An 18,091-nucleotide genomic window follows, 5' to 3' on the forward strand; every position below is an offset into this window, starting at 1 on the left:
AATGAGGGGTTTCTCTGTGAAACAATCTTACAAAAGGGGAAAAATAGAGAAAAGAATTGGAAAGAACTACAGGAAAAGTTAAAGGATAAGGAACAATTACTTAAAGAAAAACCCCAAAACAAAATGGTTCAACAACAGATTAAGAAGATTCAAAAGGAAATATCCATGTGGCTAATAGAAGACCAGGAGAAAAAATCAAGATACATCAAACAGAAACACTTTGAGAATGCTAATAAACCTGGGAAATGGTTAGTATGGAAACTGAAAAAGGAAAGGAGATACGAATCTTTTCAAGGGTTAAAGAAGGGGATGAGATTTATTCCAACCAAAAACATATGAAAGACTGTTTATATAAATATTTCAAAAGTCTATACAAAGAAGAATATATTTCCCAGGAGAGGATACAAGAATCTTTGGACAGAGAAGACGTAGTAAATATTGACGAAGAACAGAGAATCAAACTTAATAAACCAATAACGGCTCCTGAGGTGCTAGAAGCAATCAGTAAAACCAAGGCGCCCAAAGTGCCAGGGACAGATGGCCTAAGAGCAATCTATTACAAGAGCTTACAGAAAGAGGTAATTAAACCCTTAGTAGAAATCATGAATAGACTTTCACAAAGAAGAACGCCTGATTCTTGGAAGATAGCGGATATTGAACTGATTCCTAAAGAAAGTAAAGAGGCGCTGGAGGTGAAACATTTCAGACCGATTTCTCTCCTTACAAACAGCGAGACTTATTATTAATGGGGGAAAAGCGAAGGTGTTACCTGTAATGAGAGATACTCCTCTCACCTTTGTTATTTATGGCCCCTTTAGAGACTTTGAGTCCTAGCATTAAAGAAGATAAGAAGACCAAAGGCCTGAAAATAAAACAGGAAGAGTACAAACATAGACTATACGCGGATGACGTGGTGATATACTTATCTGACCCAATAGAAAGTGTTAATCCCCTACTTTATAAATTAAAGGAATAGGGACAGCATTCAGGTTTCCGGATTAACAGGGATAAGACAAAAATTTTACCAATGAATTTAACAAAAGAATGATCAGGAAAATCTACAAGAGGAGACTGGCTTTAAAGTAGAAAAAAGGGTCAAATATCTAGGTGTTGAGTTCACCTCTAAAAACCGAGACCTCTTTAGAAACAACCACAAGAAAATATGGGTTGATATCAAAGAAGATCTCAATAGATGGGCTAAACTCAACGAATCCCTCTTGGGTAGGATCAGGGCAGTAAAAATGAACGTATCGCCTAAATTACTATTTTCATTTCAGAAACCCAACTGCCAAGCGGAATCTTCAAAGTCCTCAGCCAGCACCTGATTGGCTTAGAGTCTCTGGCCTCTGATTGTCTGGTTTGTAAGTCAGTCCGTCACACGCCTCCCCCCTTTAATAGGTTCATTGAGACACAGAACCAAACGGTTCTAAGGTCCAAGGAACTCCCAGTTATCAATTATACTTACCCATTATATATAACATTATACACACATCAGGTGACACATGTGATATATTTCATATCCTTGTTTTATCAATAACCATTTCCAACTTAAATATCTTGGTATTTTCCTGTATGTTCCCCTTTTAAACATATGTCTAATATCAGTTCTACCTGTTATAACAACTTACCATCATTTTCTTATAAGTTTAGCATATTATATCCATATCTCTTATCACTTGTTGGGTTTTAATATTTTAATAACACTTAAATAACATTTTCCCCAACTTTAGATCTTTATATGTTCCATTTAAATGTTTTTATCAAACATATTTAATCTTTTAACCCTTTTTTCTTATTGATGGAGCATCATCTCCAACTACTTTGCCCCGTTCCCAGTATGGTTTTGAAAATATTTCATCTTCCATTATACTAATAGCAAACTACAATATATTGGTTTTCTAGTCTATCAACTCAATTATATCCTTGTCCTTTTTAGGAGTCTTCTCTGGATCAGTCCTTGTAACCGACCACGTGTTTCTTTTTACCGGCTGTGGACTTAACACCTCATCTAGTAAAAAGTCTTTGCTTCCTCCTGTTTCACTGGACCACATTCATTGAGTGCGTTAAGCAATCTTTACATCTTCTTCTGTAGACCGTAAAGTGTCCCTTATCAAAATCATCCCGTTCTCTAGATAGTTCATCACAATCTTTGGTCTTTTTCCCTCTGTTGAATCTCCTTTTCCAGTTGGTTGATGGCTTTTGGGGTCCCACCGACACTTGTCTGTCATCTGGTTGCCACCAGTATGTTTGACAGCGAAGTTTATAGACGTGAACATGTTCTGCATATACACAGCTATTCTTTCAACTTTTACTTTAAGATTCTTCCAGTCTCTGTGAACTAAACCTTTTTCTTGGGTTATATCACCCATTTGCCAAACTACATATTTTTCAACACTGTCCTATTTAATATATAGCTTCCAGAACCCTGAACTCTTTATTAGAACTTACAAAAGCCTGATGTGATGCTTTTAAGAACTACTTCGCAGATAAAATCTCTCAGATAAGAGCCGGCCTCATGACAGAGGCGACAGGAGAGGTATCCAGAGCCTCTGCCTATACTCTTCTTCTGGACGAATTAGAGTCAGTTAGTACAGAGGATGTAGACAAGCTCCTTGGGAGTATGATAAAGAGGACTTGCTCTCTTGATCCTTCCCCGTCTTGGCTGACTATCCAGGAGGAGATACCATCAAGATGCTGCTAAAAACATAACTAATGCATCTTTCAGGGAAGGCTGTCTTCCATCTTGCCTCAAAGAGGCGGTGGTTAAACCACTTCTAAAAAAAGCCTTCCCTTGACCCTCTGGACAAAAACAATTACAGGCCAGTTTGGATCTTAATATTCTTAGGCAAGGTAATTGAGAGGGAAGTCGCCATTCAACTCCAAGCAGTCTTGGAAGAAGTGGATTTTTCTGCATCCATTTCAAACTGGATTTAGGACGGGTTACAGAGTTGAGACGGCCATGGTCACCTTAGTCGGTGATCTCCATCTGGGCACCGACAGCTCTCTGAAAAGAGGAAGTGTGACCCTGCTGGTGCTATTGAAGGCCTCTCAGCGGCCTTCAATACCATTGACCACAGTATCCTTCTGGAACATATGGGAGAGTTGGGAATTGGGGCACTGCTTTCCAGTGGTTCAGGTCCTACATCTCAGGCAGATTCCTGTGACTTAGGGACAGTTCTTCGTCCAAGAGGGAGCTCAAGTCGGGCATCCCTCAAAGCATGATTCTGTCCCCAATGCTATTCAACATTTACATGAAGCTGCTGGGTGAGATCATTCAGAGACATGGGGCGGAGAGCAGGGAGACCTTGAAACAGTAGTACATGCGCTGGTCACCTCTTGGCTCGACTTCTGTAGCGCACCCTACATGGGGCTACCCTTGTGCAAAGTTCAGAAACTTCAATTGGTACAGAATATGGCAGCCAGGTGGGTTACGGGCACTTCTAGAACTGCCCACATTACACCGGTTCTTAAATCCCTCCACTGGATGCCCATTAGTTTCTGGACAAGATACAAGGTGTTGGTTCACTCTGGAACGACCTCCGGATGAGATCCGTCCTATTAACACCTTGGAAGCCTTTAGGAAGGCTATTAAGACGGACCTCTTTCCAGACTAGATTAGATCTATTGACTTGCCTCCCCCTCCCCCTGACCCTTATCCTTACCCTTGCCATCGTTACTGTTATGGAAATTGCTATTGATGTATATCGTTCCTGCCCTCCCACCTCTCCTTCAGAAAACGACCCATTTCTTGCCCGAAAAAACTTTTTTACTGTATTGTGTTATGAAAGTTTTTAATTTTCTTGCTGTTTAATAGGATTTTTAAGGGTTGATTAATGTTTTTATAATTGGGAGAAGGGTTGGGGGTTTGGAATTTTAATTGTATTTCTTAAATTGTATATTATTTTATTACTGTAATCCTCTTTGATTCCTTTGAGAAAAGGTGGAATATAAATACTACTACTACTACTACTAATAATAATAATAATAACATCTCTTCAAGGGGGTCAAAAGCCCTTTCAGTATGCTCCCAGAACTGGGGGGGTGGGGGTGGGTTGTTTCTGGGGCTGTGGGTCTCTCTGTTGGTCCTCCTCTGCAGGGTTGTTGTGAAGGAAAAGATAAGTATGTGAGGGAGGATGCCCAAGCTGGATCCTGTGGGTCTCTAAGCCTAGTTCCCAGGTTGACAGGGGATTGCCAGAGTTTTGAGCTCTCTCCGTCTCCCTCCTCTTGGCTTTGGCCAAGAGGATTTTGGCTCTTCTCCCCCCCTCAGAGCCTCCTCCCCCAGGACTCCAGAGAAACCCCCCCCCCAAAGAAAAATGCCATTGAATCCTATTCTGTGCGATGCTTTCTATTTGGCACAAAATTCTTCCCCAAATGAGGAATCAGAAGAGAGGGTCTCTCCTCGGCCCCACTTTCCACGAGGGAGGGGGCTCCTCAAAGACCTTTTTACCTTTGGATCCCCCTCCCCTCCATGGCCATGCCTCTCTCCAAGAGTCCCACCGGCCTTCATTTATCATAACAACTCCCCTAGTACCCTGGACCCAAGGAATCCCCCAAGGAGGGGGCAGGGAAGGAAAGAGGGAGAGGAGGCCTTGCAGGACCCCTGCCTTTCTTTGGGGGGAGAAGAGGGGCTTCTCCCCTCAGCCATTCCTCTGAATGAACAAGGGCTCTCCCCACTTCCCTCCCTCCCTCAGAACAGACTGTGAGGGCAGAAATGGCTTCTGGGGCTGAGACTGTGCAGGTGCATATAGTCCCAAAGGCCCCTCCTCAGCATGCACAGGGATTGCCAGGTCCTAGATGCTGCTGCTTATTCCGCTGGTGGCCTTTGTGGGAAAGGAAGGTATGCGCCGGGGTTCAGTGGCCTCCCCTTCCTTCCTTCCCTCCTTTCTTCCTTTGAGGAGACCGCAATGGAGGCCAAGGTGCAGAGCTGGACTCAGGAGGGAAAGGCAGGAAAGGAAGGCTCTGCTTTGGAAATATAGCTCTCTCTGTGTATCCTGTATGTTTGTGTCTGTGTGTCTGTGCTGTTCTTATGGCTGGGAATGGAGATGAGAACTGAAGAGAGAAGAAAGGGTCAGTTTTGGGCAAATTCAGAAATTCTGTGCATCAAAGTCCAGTGTGTTGAAACAGTAAAGAACTTTATTGAGAACGCATAGAAATTCAGTGATTAAGCCAGAACTGACCACTCCAATCCAAACAATATATTGAACCCCCTAAAACCTAAAACATGACCCTCTTCCAAACCTAGCCCCCACCTCCAATTCCCACAGTCTCTGCCCCACAGGTAACAAGTCCCCCTTTTGCCATTCCCAAAAACTAGCCCTTTCTCTTAATGCCGGCCTCCAACTTTCTTAAGCCAAAATCCCACACATTGCAAAAGCTATAATTCCCATAACTATACTAACCAGCTGCAACAAATCCCAACCTCCCATCTACCTAACCTATACCACAACCCACAATCCCCAGCCAAATTGACAACCCAAAGCAATTATCTATACTATTGGCAATTAAAACCTAAACTTAACAAAATCCAACTTGAAAACATAGAGACATATTGACAGACAAATTTTACAAATAAGATCATAAGGGCCTTTTCTTTGCACTGCTGGATTGAAAATATATTTGTTGTATTCGTTACTGACAAATATAATGTTAGGATTTGTGTGGCTTCTCTCTTCTGTGGACTCTCTTATGTCTCACTAGGCTTGACTTCTGAGAAAAACCTTTCCCACAATGCTGGCATTTGTAAGGCTTCTCTCCTGTGTGGACTCTCTGATGCTCCAATAGGTATGACTTGGAAGAAAAACATTTCCCACAATGCTGGCATTTGTATGGCTTCTCTCCTGTGTGGACTCTCTGATGTTTCACTAGGTCAGACTTCCAAGAAAAACATTTCCCACAATGCTGGCATTTGAATGGCTTCTCTCCTGTGTGAACTCTCTGATGTTTCACTAGGTTTGACTTTGAAGAAAAACATTTCCCACAATGCTGGCATTTGTATGGCTTCTCTCCTGTGTGGACTCTCTGATGTTTCACTAGGTGTGCCTCCTGAGAAAAACATTTCCCACAATGCTGGCACTTGTATGGCTTCTCTCCTGTGTGGACTCTCTGATGTATCACTAGGTGTGCCTCCTGAGAAAAACATTTCCCACAATGCTGGCACTTGTATGGCTTCTCTCCTGTGTGGACTCTCTGATGTTTCACTAGGTGTGCCTCCTGAGAAAAACATTTCCCACAATGCTGGCATTTGTATGGCTTCTCTCCTGTGTGGACTCTCTGATGTATCTCTAGGTGTGCCTCCTGAGAAAAACATTTCCCACAATGCTGGCACTTGTATGGCTTCTCTCCTGTGTGGACTCTCTGATGTATCACTAGGTGTGCCTCCTGAGAAAAACATTTCCCACAATGCTGGCACTTGTATGGCTTCTCTCCTGTGTGGACTCTCTGATGTATCTCTAGGTGTGCCTCCTGAGAAAAACATTTCCCACAATGCTGGCATTTGTATGGCTTCGCTCCAGTGTGGACTCTCTGATGTATCTCTAGGTGTGTCTTCTGAGAAAAACATTTCCCACAATGCTGGCATTTGTATGGCTTCGCTCCAGTGTGGACTATTTGATGTATCACTAGGTGTGCCTTCTGAGAAAAACATTTCCCACAATGCTGGCATTTGTATGGCTTCGCTCCAGTGTGGACTCTCTGATGTATCTCTAGGTGTGCCTTCTGAGAAAAACATTTCCCACAATGCTGGCATTTGTATGGCTTCGCTCCAGTGTGAACTCTCTGATGTATCTCTAGGTAAGATTTCGACGAGAAACATTTTCCACAATGCTGGCATTTGTATGGCTTCACTCCAGTGTGGACTATTTGATGTATCACTAGGTGTGCCTTCTGAGAAAAACATTTCCCACAATGTTGGCATTTGTATGGCTTTGCTCCTGTGTGAATTCTCTGATGTATGACAAGGATTGACTTGTAAGCAAAACGTTTCCCACAATGGTGGCATTTATGTGACGTCTTTGCTGTGTAGACTCTCTGATGACTCAAATGTTCTTCTGTAAAGAAGGACAATGACAGATAAGATTGAAAATCAGAGTTAAGAGAGGAGGGTGTTACCCCATGATTTAGCCCTCATTAACCCCTCCTTATTTGAGGCTAAATTAACAAATTTGCTGTGAGGAACCCAAGCATGACCCTGCTGCTTATGCCCCTAAATCCATGGAATGATTCTATCCTTACTCATAGGAGCTAGCAAAGAAGAGACTGGATGCGGACTGCCTTGAGGGAATCCATGGAAGCAGATAGTCAAAGGACTGTTGAAAAAATATTCCATGAAACATGTGCAAAAATACTTTGATTGACAGATGGCATCATATCCTGTGAGACTGCCATAGAGTCCTGAGTCAGAGCCCAAGGCATGATGCAAACTAACTGCAGAGGTCACTTCCTACTGTTTGGCACCAGGAGATGACTCCCAACCAATACAGTATACAGGTCACATGCAGCTTGGTGTGGACTGGATTAGAGTTATGTGTACAAGAGATGGTGAAGGTGAAGGAACTCGGAGAGGAGAGCTTGCAAATATTTGTATTATTTTGTAACTCAGATAGATTTTGAGTGTAAAAAGTGGTCAGTGCATTGCCAATATCTATATCTGGATATTTGCTTCTGTACTCTGCTGTGTTATTGTTGAGCTGCATCTCGGAGCGTCACCCTGAGATTGTGCTGTATATTGGCTTGTGAACATGATAGGAATTCAGAGCCAAGAAGGACTGAGAGCCAGTGTGCTAATCCTTTTTGTCTGATTTATTTGCTCCAAGCACTCATTGCATTCAATTTGGTTCCAGACCATTCTTCCCCCCAGGACACATTCTAAAGCGATTTAAACCCTTTTGGACACTCGGTTTCTGCTCCCAAGCAACAATTACAGCATAAATATCTACCCTGACTGGCTGTTGTTTGACTTCAGTCCGATTACAGACAGACAGTCAGTTTACATGGCTAAGCACCTCAATGCAGTCGCCAACCCCACTTGTTGTATGAGCTCCTGACTTCTCTTCCCATTTCGAACCCTCAGCAATTGGAATCAAGATCCACCTAGGTAAAGTATTACCATTATGAAAGTCTTACATCTCTTGACCTGTGATGTCCTGCCAGGACTGATTGAAACTTTCCCCTGCATTTTCTTTCACATTGGTTCAGGCCTTAGATTATTTTAGTGTAGAAAAGTCATTGTATTACTTTGTGGGAGGAGCTGTAGGATTCCCCTGCATTATTTCCAGGCTTGGTTTGCCCTTTCCCAGCATGCTCTGCTGTAGCTGGAGGTTTTTGGTTTGGAGCGGTCTTCGCTGAGAGCAGGCAGAGAGCTGTCTTTTTGGTGGCAAACAGGCCCACACAGCTGGAAAGGGCATTTCTTACACTTTAGCCAATTTAGTTACCAACTTAGCCATTTTAGTTACCAAGTTAGCCATTTCAGTTACCAGGTCTCAGCCGAATTAGTTACAATCAGCAAGTGAATAGAGGAATTCAGGAGCTGAAAGACCCTGCACCAGCTCCATTGACTGAGGAGAGCAAACCAACATCAGACCCAGAAAGATGACATCCGGAAGATTGCTGAACTGTAAAGTATCTTTTATTTAGAGCTGGGGAGGAGAAAACTCTTTATTTTGTCCTTTAAATTAAATTTCCCCCCTTTTGAACTTTACATTCAGCTTCAGAGCCTTTTTTGGGTAAAGAGTTTGATCTCACCAGGGTACCAGCGTTGCACACCCAAACCTGCCACCACCTTTAGTTGGGTGTGTCTTCACATGACCACTCCCACCTGTTATCTAGTTCTTGTGCATGTATGTGAACACTTACGTGTGTGTGTGTCTCTCTCTCTCTCTGTGTGTGTATTATGCTTCTACCCTCAATAAAAAATAAAAAACCTATTTCAAATGCCTTTGGAGTTTTGTGTGCTTCCAATCCTGGTCTAGTTAAGCTGAATCCCAAGGTCGCTCTTGCCCCAAACAAACTTTATATCTCCTTTCAGCTAAGTACCTAATTCCCCTAAAAGCATAGCACTTGCGGGTGTCCTCCCCAGACTCCAGCATTCTGGGTAACAAAGGGCCTCTGGAATCAGCCATGGAACTAAGCAAGCTCCGGTAGGAAAAGAAACATTAGAGAACATTGCCATTGTTCTCTAAGCCATTGCAGGGCCAACAAAGGGATTTTACCCAAGAAGTCTCTCCAGAGTCTCAAAAGGCTTGAAGAGGGGCCAAAAAAGCCAGGAATCTTGGTCAGGGATGGGCTGAGGAGCATTTGGAGTCAAAAAGCATTTATCTCCATTGTTCCCTCCCACAAAATCCTATAATTGACAGTTTCGGATAGGATATTTAGAATCTTTATTAAGGGGAGAGCAATCACTCACTAAACTTCAAATTCCAAGATTTCACAGAAAGCTGCTACGACAAACTATGTGTGAAAGGGATCTAGGAGTCCTGGTAGACCACAACTTGAACCTGGGTCAACAGTTTGATGCAGCAGCTAAATAGGCCAATGTGATTCTAGGCTACATAAATACGGGTATAGTGTTATGGCAGGGGATTGGACTGGATGGCCTTTCTAATTTCTTTCAACTCTTTGATTCTGCGTTATAGATTAAGGGAAGTAATAGTGCAATTCTGTTCTACTTTGGTCAGACCCTCAATACTGTGTCCATTTCTGGTCACCACAATTCAAAAAGGATGTTGAGAAGCTGGAGTTTATCCAAAGGAGAGGAATAAAAATGGTGAAGGGTTTGGAAACCATCAAGTCCTATGAGGAGTAGTTTAGGGATCTGGGAATGTTTAGCCTGGAGAAGAGAAAGTAAAGAGTGGATAGCCCTCTTCAAATATTTGAAGAGATACTGAGGATGGAGCAAGCTTCCTTTCTGCTGCTCTAGAGCAAAGGACACGGAACATTGGACACAAGCCACAGGAAAAGAAGTTCTACCTAAACATTAGGAGGAACTTCCTGACAGTAAGAGCTATTCAACAGTGGAATATACTCCCTCAGAGCATGGTGGCACCTCATTATTGTTGTTGTTATTATTATTATTATCTTCTAAAGCGCTCCTTCTTTGAAGGTCTTTAAAGGTCTTTGAAGGTCTTTAAACAAAGGCTAGGTGGCCATTTGCTGGTGATGCTTTCAATGTGTTTCCTGCATGGCAAGGGGTTGAACTAGATGGTCCTTGTTATCTCTTTAAAGTCTTTGATTCTATAATTCTAAAGTGGAATCATAGTGCCATGATAATGTAGAATGAAAGGGCCCTCAGTCTTCATAGTAAGGGCAATGAATTCAGCTTCCTTACCCACAGAGGCCACATTCTCATAATTCTCCATCATCACATCCTTGTACATAAGCCGCTGCTTCTTCGTCAGCAGTTTCCATTCCTCCTCAGTGAAATATACTGCCACATCCGCAAAGGTCACCTGCAACAGAAAATAGCCCTCATCCAGAGAATGACTAATAAAAGGGGAGGGAGAAGCACATGATGCATCCCAAAAATTATTTGATCTCCTCAGAATTTAGTCCAGGAAATAAACTTTAATTGCTGTTAGCAAGAAAAAAGCTACTGCCTTTGAGGTCCAGTTTGTCTCAAATTCTTTCAATGTAATATACAATATAATTTAGGTCATGGCTGGGATATTAATGATAGATTAGAATACTGACTATCTCAACACGTATAGAACCTTTAGCCTCCAAAGATTATAGTGCATTTAGCCATTTGTTGCCAAATTTCAGAGGCCAATGTCATTTTTAAAAAGCAGTTCTGGGGAGCACTGTGGGCTTGAGGGCCACGGAGCCACCCCCAATTTAGATCCAGAGACATTCTCCCATATCCCCCAACATTGCACAGATGGAAAAAACAAGACATATGTGGACAAGCAACAGCAAAAAGTGGTGAAGATAGACAAAGTTGTTTATGAAGAAGATCACACAAGTGGGAAAGGGCACAACAGTTTGTTTTTGCCTCAGACTCCTAGCAAGGGCAGGTCCCTGCCCCCTTCTTTCTTCTCCAACCCCCACTTTTGAGTTGATGGGCTGCAAACTCCTTGGCAATCATTATGCAAAAATTGAAATGAGCTGAAGAACTGGGAAAGTGGGAGGAGAAGAGAGAAACCAGGACATTTTAAAAGCCCTTGAAATATTGGGATGACAGAGAATTAACCAGGACTGTCTCTGCCAAAGTCGGACAGTATTGTATTTCATTCCTTTCATAAATTGGCCCAGCAGTGACACAGTTGAAGCTAATAGAATAGTGACTCACCAAAGACTTCTTGTACCTTGGCAGCCTCCTTCTCTTGGAGCCCAACTCCCTCCGGTTGGCCTCTGTGTTGGCCATCAGGTGGGCAGGGGGCCTTGTGGTCTTGCACTTGGGTCACTTCCAGAAAGAGAGGCCTCAAAGCCGTGTACAAGGAGGCCAAGATGAAGGTCCTGAGAAAAGGGCCCAGGGTTAGGATTGGCTTAGCAAGAAACCCTTCAGCACTCAAAGACACAGAGAACAGCATCCTGCTGGTGACACACGCAGATGACATATGCCTCCGTTGGGCCAATGCAGAGGTGGGCATTTGCTTCCTAGCCCAATTCCACACGGAGCAACACTGGAGCATAGAGGGTTCTGCTGGGTCAGGCTTCCTGGCCTAGTGGCCTCCCATTCTCCCATTGGCCAAAGCAGTTGCCCTCCATCCCCCAGGGAGTTGCCCGGTCAAACAGGGCAGGAAAGGAGCTCTCTCTTCTCTGGTTGCCCCCCTTCCATGGGATCCAGCCCTCCTACCTGGATCGGGGGGGACACCAGAGGATTGAGCTGATGGGAAGGGAACAACCAATTCCCATGGCAGCCTTCTGCCTGCAGAGAAGTCACAATTCTGAGTGTGTCTCTGCCGATGTGGAGAGTGCCTATTTTCCACACTGTTGCCTGGCCATTTTGGCTTGGGAATGTCCTGTTCTAGCCACAAGTAAGACTAAATCTTAGCCTGTATCCAATCCTATACTTAGTCCTGATCAGAGTAGAATCACTCAGTCTCTTGGATTTACCTATAGATTGACTCACTAGTCAATTATGGGTTGAGTCGGTCTACGCTAGGTTTAACCAACAGGATTCAGGCCTCCCCAAACTTTAAATTCAGATAAGTTACAATAGAATGTAGAAAATATATATGCATAATTATGCATTGTATAAAATTCATTGTAAGTACTTTAGTTTCAATAAAAATTATTTTTAAAAAAGACTTTAAAGGCAGGAATGTTAATTTTTCCATGCTGCGTCATCATCACTGATGAGAATTTGATTTCTCTTTCATGGAGAGGAAGAGGAAGAGGAGGAGGAGGAGGACCACCTTCTTTATGGAAAGATTAAAAAGCAGATCATTAAACAGAGAGTCTGTGAACATCTAGAAAGCAATGCCATAATCACAAAGAGTCAATATTAGTTTCAGAGAAAGAAGTCATGCCTGACAAATCTAATCTCGGTAGATGATCCTGGTAGATGAAGGGAATGCTATGGATATAGTATATCTTGATTTCAGTTAGTCCTTGGTAGATGAAGGGAATGCTATGGATATAGTATATCTTGATTTCAGTAAGGCCTTTGTAGATGAAGGGAATGCTATGGATATAGTATATCTTGATTTCAGTAAGGTTCCCCATGTCATTCTCGCAAAGAAGCGATTTTGGGCTGCATCAATAGAAGTATAAGGTCTAGATCAAGGGAAGTAATAGTGCCACTCTATTCTGCTCTGGTCAGGTCCCACCTTGAACATTTTGTCCAGTTCTGGGAACCACAATTCAAAAAGGATGTTGAGAAACTGGAGTGTGTCCAAAGGAGGGCAACTAGCCTGAAGAAGAAGAGCCCTCCCTCAGGTCCATCTGCCTTGGTCCAGGCCTCAGAGGGAGAGAAGAATGCTGGACGTGATTCCCTCCCCCCCTCACCATTCCCTTCTCCTTTTGTGTCGTGTCTTTTAGATTGTAAGCCTGTGGGCAGGGAACTGTCTGTTATCCCCTCTATTGTAAACCGCTCGGATTCCCAGTGATTGGGCGGTATATAAATAAAACCTATTATTATTATTATTATTATTAACTAAAGTGGTGCAGGATTTGGAAACCATGACTTATGAGGAATGACTTAGGGAGTTGGGGATGTTCAGCCTGGAGAAGAGAAAGTTAACAGGTGATATGATAGCTCTGTTTAAATTTTTGAAGGGATGTCATATTGAGGAGGGAGCAAGCTTGTTTTCTGCTGCTCCAGAGAACAGGACCCAGAACAATGGATGCAAGCTACAGGAAAGAAATTCCAGCTCAACATTAGGAGGAACTTCCTGTCAGTAAGGTCTGTTCGACAGTGGAACACACTCCTTCCTTGAAGTGCAGTGGACTCTCCTTCCTTTGAGGTCTTTAAGCAGAGGCTGGGTGGCCATCTGTCAGGGATGCTTTGATTGAGAGTTCCTGCATGGCAGAATGGGGTTGGACTGGATGGACCTTGAGGTCTCTTCCAACTCTATGATTCTTTGATTCTATTATTTATATTCCAGGTGGAGAAACTCTGGCCCCTGGGCTGGATAAGACGTGTATTTCTTCAATGGCCTGATCAATGGCCTCCCCTCATTTCACCCCCTTCCCCATTTAGACATTGGTGAAAATAATCATTTCATTTTTACAAATGAGAAAAATCTCTGAGCTTAACTGCTGTGTTTATAATATAATAATAATAATAAATATATGTATATACCACCTTTCCTAAAGGATCAAAGCAGTTTACAAATTTACAATTACAAGATTTGTGTGTTTCTGTGTGTCAGTCATAGCAGGAGCATGAGGTATGCACCTCCTTCCTCTGCTTGCTAAAACCACACAGAAACTGAGGCATGTACATTTGTGTGCATTGTTTCTGAACTGATCTATTGTCAAAATCACAATTTCTTTACTTTTCCTTGTATATTTTTTAAAAAGATGCACACTGCTGAATATGTTGCACTTATACAACAAAAATCTATAAATGTATAAGTTTATGAGTGAAGATTGCAGCCTGGATTATGCTCATTTTTTGGAAGTGAAGAGCTATGTAAATTCATTTTATAATCCAAGAGAAAAAAATACCTCAGAAAGCTCTAGTAAACAACATGTACACACACAGTCCCCACACAAAGGACTCACTGGTGCACTGTGTGTCTGGGGTCTGGAAATCTCACTTCCACCTTCTGGGAAGACAATGCTGCCACAGTCTGAATTTGGGGCTTTATGCCTGCAAAGCATGGGCTCAGTCTCTCAGCTTCCATACAATCCTGGACTGAAACATTCAAACAAAGGTCCTCTTCCAGCTCCAGGAATAAAGGCCTACCTTCAGTACAAAGACCCTGATTCCTGCAGCCAAAGAAAGGCCTCTCCTGCAGTCATTTATGACTGGAGCTTCCCTGGGTCAGAGGCCGTTTCCTCAGCCGTAGAGAAGGGTTGCTCTGAGTGCGAAGGAGGAGGAGGTCCAAGGGCTGAGGGAGGGAAGGCAATGGGGAAAGGGTCAGTGCCAATGGTCATGGAGGGCAGAAGGTGACAATGCCTAGGAATCTCCTCTGAGTCCCAGCCATTCTAGGAATGAGTGGCAGGAGTGAGTCCAGGGGCTGAGGGGGTCTCCTTTCCCAAAGGGGGAGGCAAGGACCGGTGGGACCCTCCCCAGCTAGGGCCCAAAGGGAGGGTCTCTTTCCCACTTCTCTCTCCCCCAGCCCCCAAAGCCCAGCCTCCCCACTGGCCCTGAGTCCCTGCCTCCCCTTCTTCAGAGCCTCACAGGCCCCTTCCTTCCTTCCTTCCTTCCTTCCTTCCTTCCTTCCTTCCCCCCAAAATGGAGGCTCAGAAGCACAAAGGGACACACAGTCCTCTTTTTGGCCCCAAGGAGCCTGGCCTCCTTCTCGCTCTGGAGCCTCAGAGAGAGAAAGAGGAACCTCTGTTCTGTTGGGGCGTGTGGAAAGATGCACTGTGTCCACCACAACCACCTGCAGAGTTGAACCACATCGACAGGACGCCAGGGAGAAGGAATCTGTGGAGATGTCTGCAAAGGTATTCTGGTCAAGAAGGACATATTCCTTCACCACTGCAAACGACCTTCAGCTCCAGGCTTGAGAAATAACTACAGAACAAGCCTTCACTCTTCACCAGGACTTTAACCTTCGTTTGCAATATTTACAATATATATATACACAGTGTATTGGACAACCGTCTCTAATACACACTATTTCCACCAACCAACAATAATAACACAACCTGTGATGCAGCCACAGTAACACCAACCACAGAGAGGCAGTTGCTCTCACACACCAACTGTCTCACTCTGTGTCTCAGTGACAGTTAGGAAGGACAGTTGACAGTTGCATCAACATTGTGATGATGCACTGTTCGAATGGTGACACATATAACTGCCACTAGAGCTGTATATAACTTGCACAACAGCTCCACCTAGTGGCCACATCCATGTCATTTCCTGACATGTTCAACTGAGGCTTCAGAGAATGTTCCGGAACATTATTCCCCACAGTCACAAGCAGCACAAAATGGCCTCTGGAACACAAAATGGCTGACAAAAGCAAAAAAGGCCACCAGGACACAAAATGGCTCCTTCTGCCTCAGTGCTTGGCAGTTGGCAGTTTGAGGCCTTCAGGGAACACAAAACAGAGGATGAAAGGGCCCCAAAGTCGAAAGGGACCCCAAACAGGATTTCCAAATTTAAGAACACCTAAACATTTTCCTGATGCTATTGAAAGGAGGAATCTGATCCCCTCCTTAATTACAATCAATAGTGAAGGATATTAATATTAATATTTAGAGTGCCCATCATCCACAACCCAGCTCAGGTCTTGACCGCTCAGGGAGGCCAGTCCAGCTGCAGGTGGCCCTCAGTCCATCCGTCCGTCCATCCTCCTTTCCTTCTGCATTCCTCCTCTTTTCTCCAGCATCAGCCCCTTTTCCAAGAAGGCTGCATCCACACTATAGAAATAAGGCACTTTGGCACCGCTTTAACCGCTCAGTGTTATGGAATCCTGGAATTTTACCTTTGGACACTTAGCTTCTCTGCCAGAGAGCTCTCATGCCACAACAAACTACAAATCCCAGGATTCCATAGGATGGAAACAGGAGAGTTAAAGAAGTTTTGAACTGGATTATTTATGTAGTGCAGATACAGCCTGAGTCAGTTGTAAAAGCATCCAAGTCAAATCTTATCCTGTTAAAATGGTTTTCCTTTTTTAAAATATATGCAGTTTGCTTTTATGTCTAATCCTTCTTCTTCTTCTTCTTCTTGTTTGTTTGTATGTTTGTTTCTTTCATTCTTGGTAATATGAGTTATTCTGGTCTGTCTCCTTCCCTCTTTCCTGAAAATCTATTAATAAGGAAACTGGGGAGACTTTTAAAACCTCCCAAAGGAGCCACTTTTGGTATTGTTTGGGGGACTAGCCTCCTCTTAGAAGCCAAAGCCTAATGTTTGTGAAGAAGAAGAATAAGGCTTGTATTACAACTATCCTCCCCATTTCTGATCCCTTTGAAAACCCATGTTCTCCAGAAGGAGCAGAGTTGTGTAATAAGAAAACCCTCTTAGAAAAGAGACACAAAAGACACACAAAGAGACACACTTCCTTCCTTTTGGCCCAAGAAGCCTAGCATCCTTCTGACACTGGAGCCCCAGGAGAGAAAGAGAAGCCTCTGTTCAACTGAGGCCTCAGAGAAGGTTCTGGAACAACATTCCTCACAGTCACAAGCAGCACAAAATGGCTGCCAGAATACAAAATGGCCACTGGGACACAAAATGGCTGCCTCTGCCTGAGCGCTTGGCAGTTGGCAGTTTGAGGCCTTCCGGGAGAGAGAGAGACTGAGGGAAGAGAGGAAGGAGGTCCTGGAGGGAGGGGGCCTTGGGAGATATAGGGCCTTCCTGAGATATTCAGTGTTCTCTTCCTAACAAAGGGGTTTCTGGCCTCATAAAGGATTTGGGGCAAACTGGATCTGAAAGGCAGAAGTAGCCTTTTCTCTTTCCAATGAGATTTAAAGTGTATTTCCGGGACTCGATCTCCCAGCATCCACATGGCCAGAAAGAGGAGGGGCCCTGCCCTGCAGTAAGGCCCCTCCAATCCCCTCCAAACTAGGACTACACCTCCCATGTCTTCTTTCTTTCTTTCTTTCTTTCTTTCTTTCTTTCTTTCTTTCTTTCTTTCTCCCTAGCTGCCTTGTGTTAGTGGTGTTACTCCTCTTGTTGTCATTGTGTGCCTCCAAGTTGTTTCTGACTTATGGCAACCCTAAGGGATGCCCTTCACAGGGTTTTCTTGCCAAGATTTGTCCAGAAGTGGTCTTGCAAGTGCCTCCCTCTGAGGCTGAGAGAGTGTGACTTCTTGCCTAAGGTCACTCAGTGGGTTTCCGTGGCCAAGAGGGCATTCGAACCTTGGTCTCCAGGGTCATAATCCAATGCTCCAGCCACTAAACCATGCTGGCTCTTTCTTGAGGCTTTGTAGTGTTTTGTGGAGTGCTCCAAGTCATTGTCTACTTCTGGGGAACCTCTCCTGGGGTTTTCTTGGCAAGAGTTGTTCAGAGGAGGTTTGCCATTGCCTTCCCTGAGGCAGAGAGAGTGTGACTTCTTGCCCAAGGGACCCAGCTGGTTTCATGGAGGAGTGGGGCACTGGACCCTGGCCTCCAGAGTTGTAACCCAACACTTAAACCACTACACCACACTGCCTGCCATTCCGATGTACAACCTGTGAAATAAGTGCAGACTTTTTTCTGTTCTTCATGTGTGTCTTCAAGTCATTTCCAACTTATGGCAACCCTAAGGCAACCTTATCATGGGGTTTCCTTGGCAAGTTTCTTCAGAGAGGGGGCGCCATTGCCATCCTCTGAGACTGAGAGAGTGTGACTTGCCAAGGGTCCAAAACACATTGCAGCAATAATCCAATCTGAGACCGCTTTAGTGCTAGGGAATTCTGGGAAATGTAGTTTTGTGAGACATTCAGCCTTCTCTGTCAGAGAGCTGTTGTGCCACAGTAAACACCAGTTCCCAGGATTCCCTAGCACTGGGCCTGGGCAGTTAAAGCGCTCTCAAACTGGACTATTGCTGCCG

The 18,091-nt window shown here is 44.0% G+C and overlaps 1 protein-coding gene across 1 annotated transcript; it reads right to left on the reverse strand.

Annotated features, from left to right (window-relative positions):
- Positions 1-5,346: 5,346 nt before the first annotated feature.
- On the reverse strand, positions 5,347-10,437 carry LOC149287742 (uncharacterized). Its single transcript, XM_089492478.1, has 2 exons — positions 10,322-10,437; positions 5,347-7,046 (listed from the first exon to the last, which is right to left on the reverse strand). Exons 1-2 carry the CDS (start codon positions 10,368-10,370, stop codon positions 5,647-5,649), a joined length of 1,449 nt encoding a protein of 482 aa, XP_089348604.1. The 5' UTR covers positions 10,371-10,437; the 3' UTR covers positions 5,347-5,646.
- Between the last annotated feature and the right edge of the window lie 7,654 nt (positions 10,438-18,091).

The sequence above is a fragment of the Sceloporus occidentalis genome, unplaced genomic scaffold, assembly GCF_023333645.1.
Source record: "Sceloporus occidentalis isolate IW3139 unplaced genomic scaffold, rSceOcc1.0.p SCAF_57, whole genome shotgun sequence".
NCBI classification, from domain to species: domain Eukaryota; kingdom Metazoa; phylum Chordata; class Lepidosauria; order Squamata; family Phrynosomatidae; genus Sceloporus; species Sceloporus occidentalis.

Coding starts and splice junctions, on each gene's coding strand:
- LOC149287742 (XM_089492478.1), bottom strand. CDS start 10,370: ATGTACAAGGATGTGATGATGGAGAATTATGAGAATGTGGCCTCTGTG. Junction 7,047..10,321: donor TGAGAATGTGGCCTCTGTGG/GTAAGGAAGCTG, acceptor CCTTCTTTACAG/AAGAACATTTGAGTCATCAG.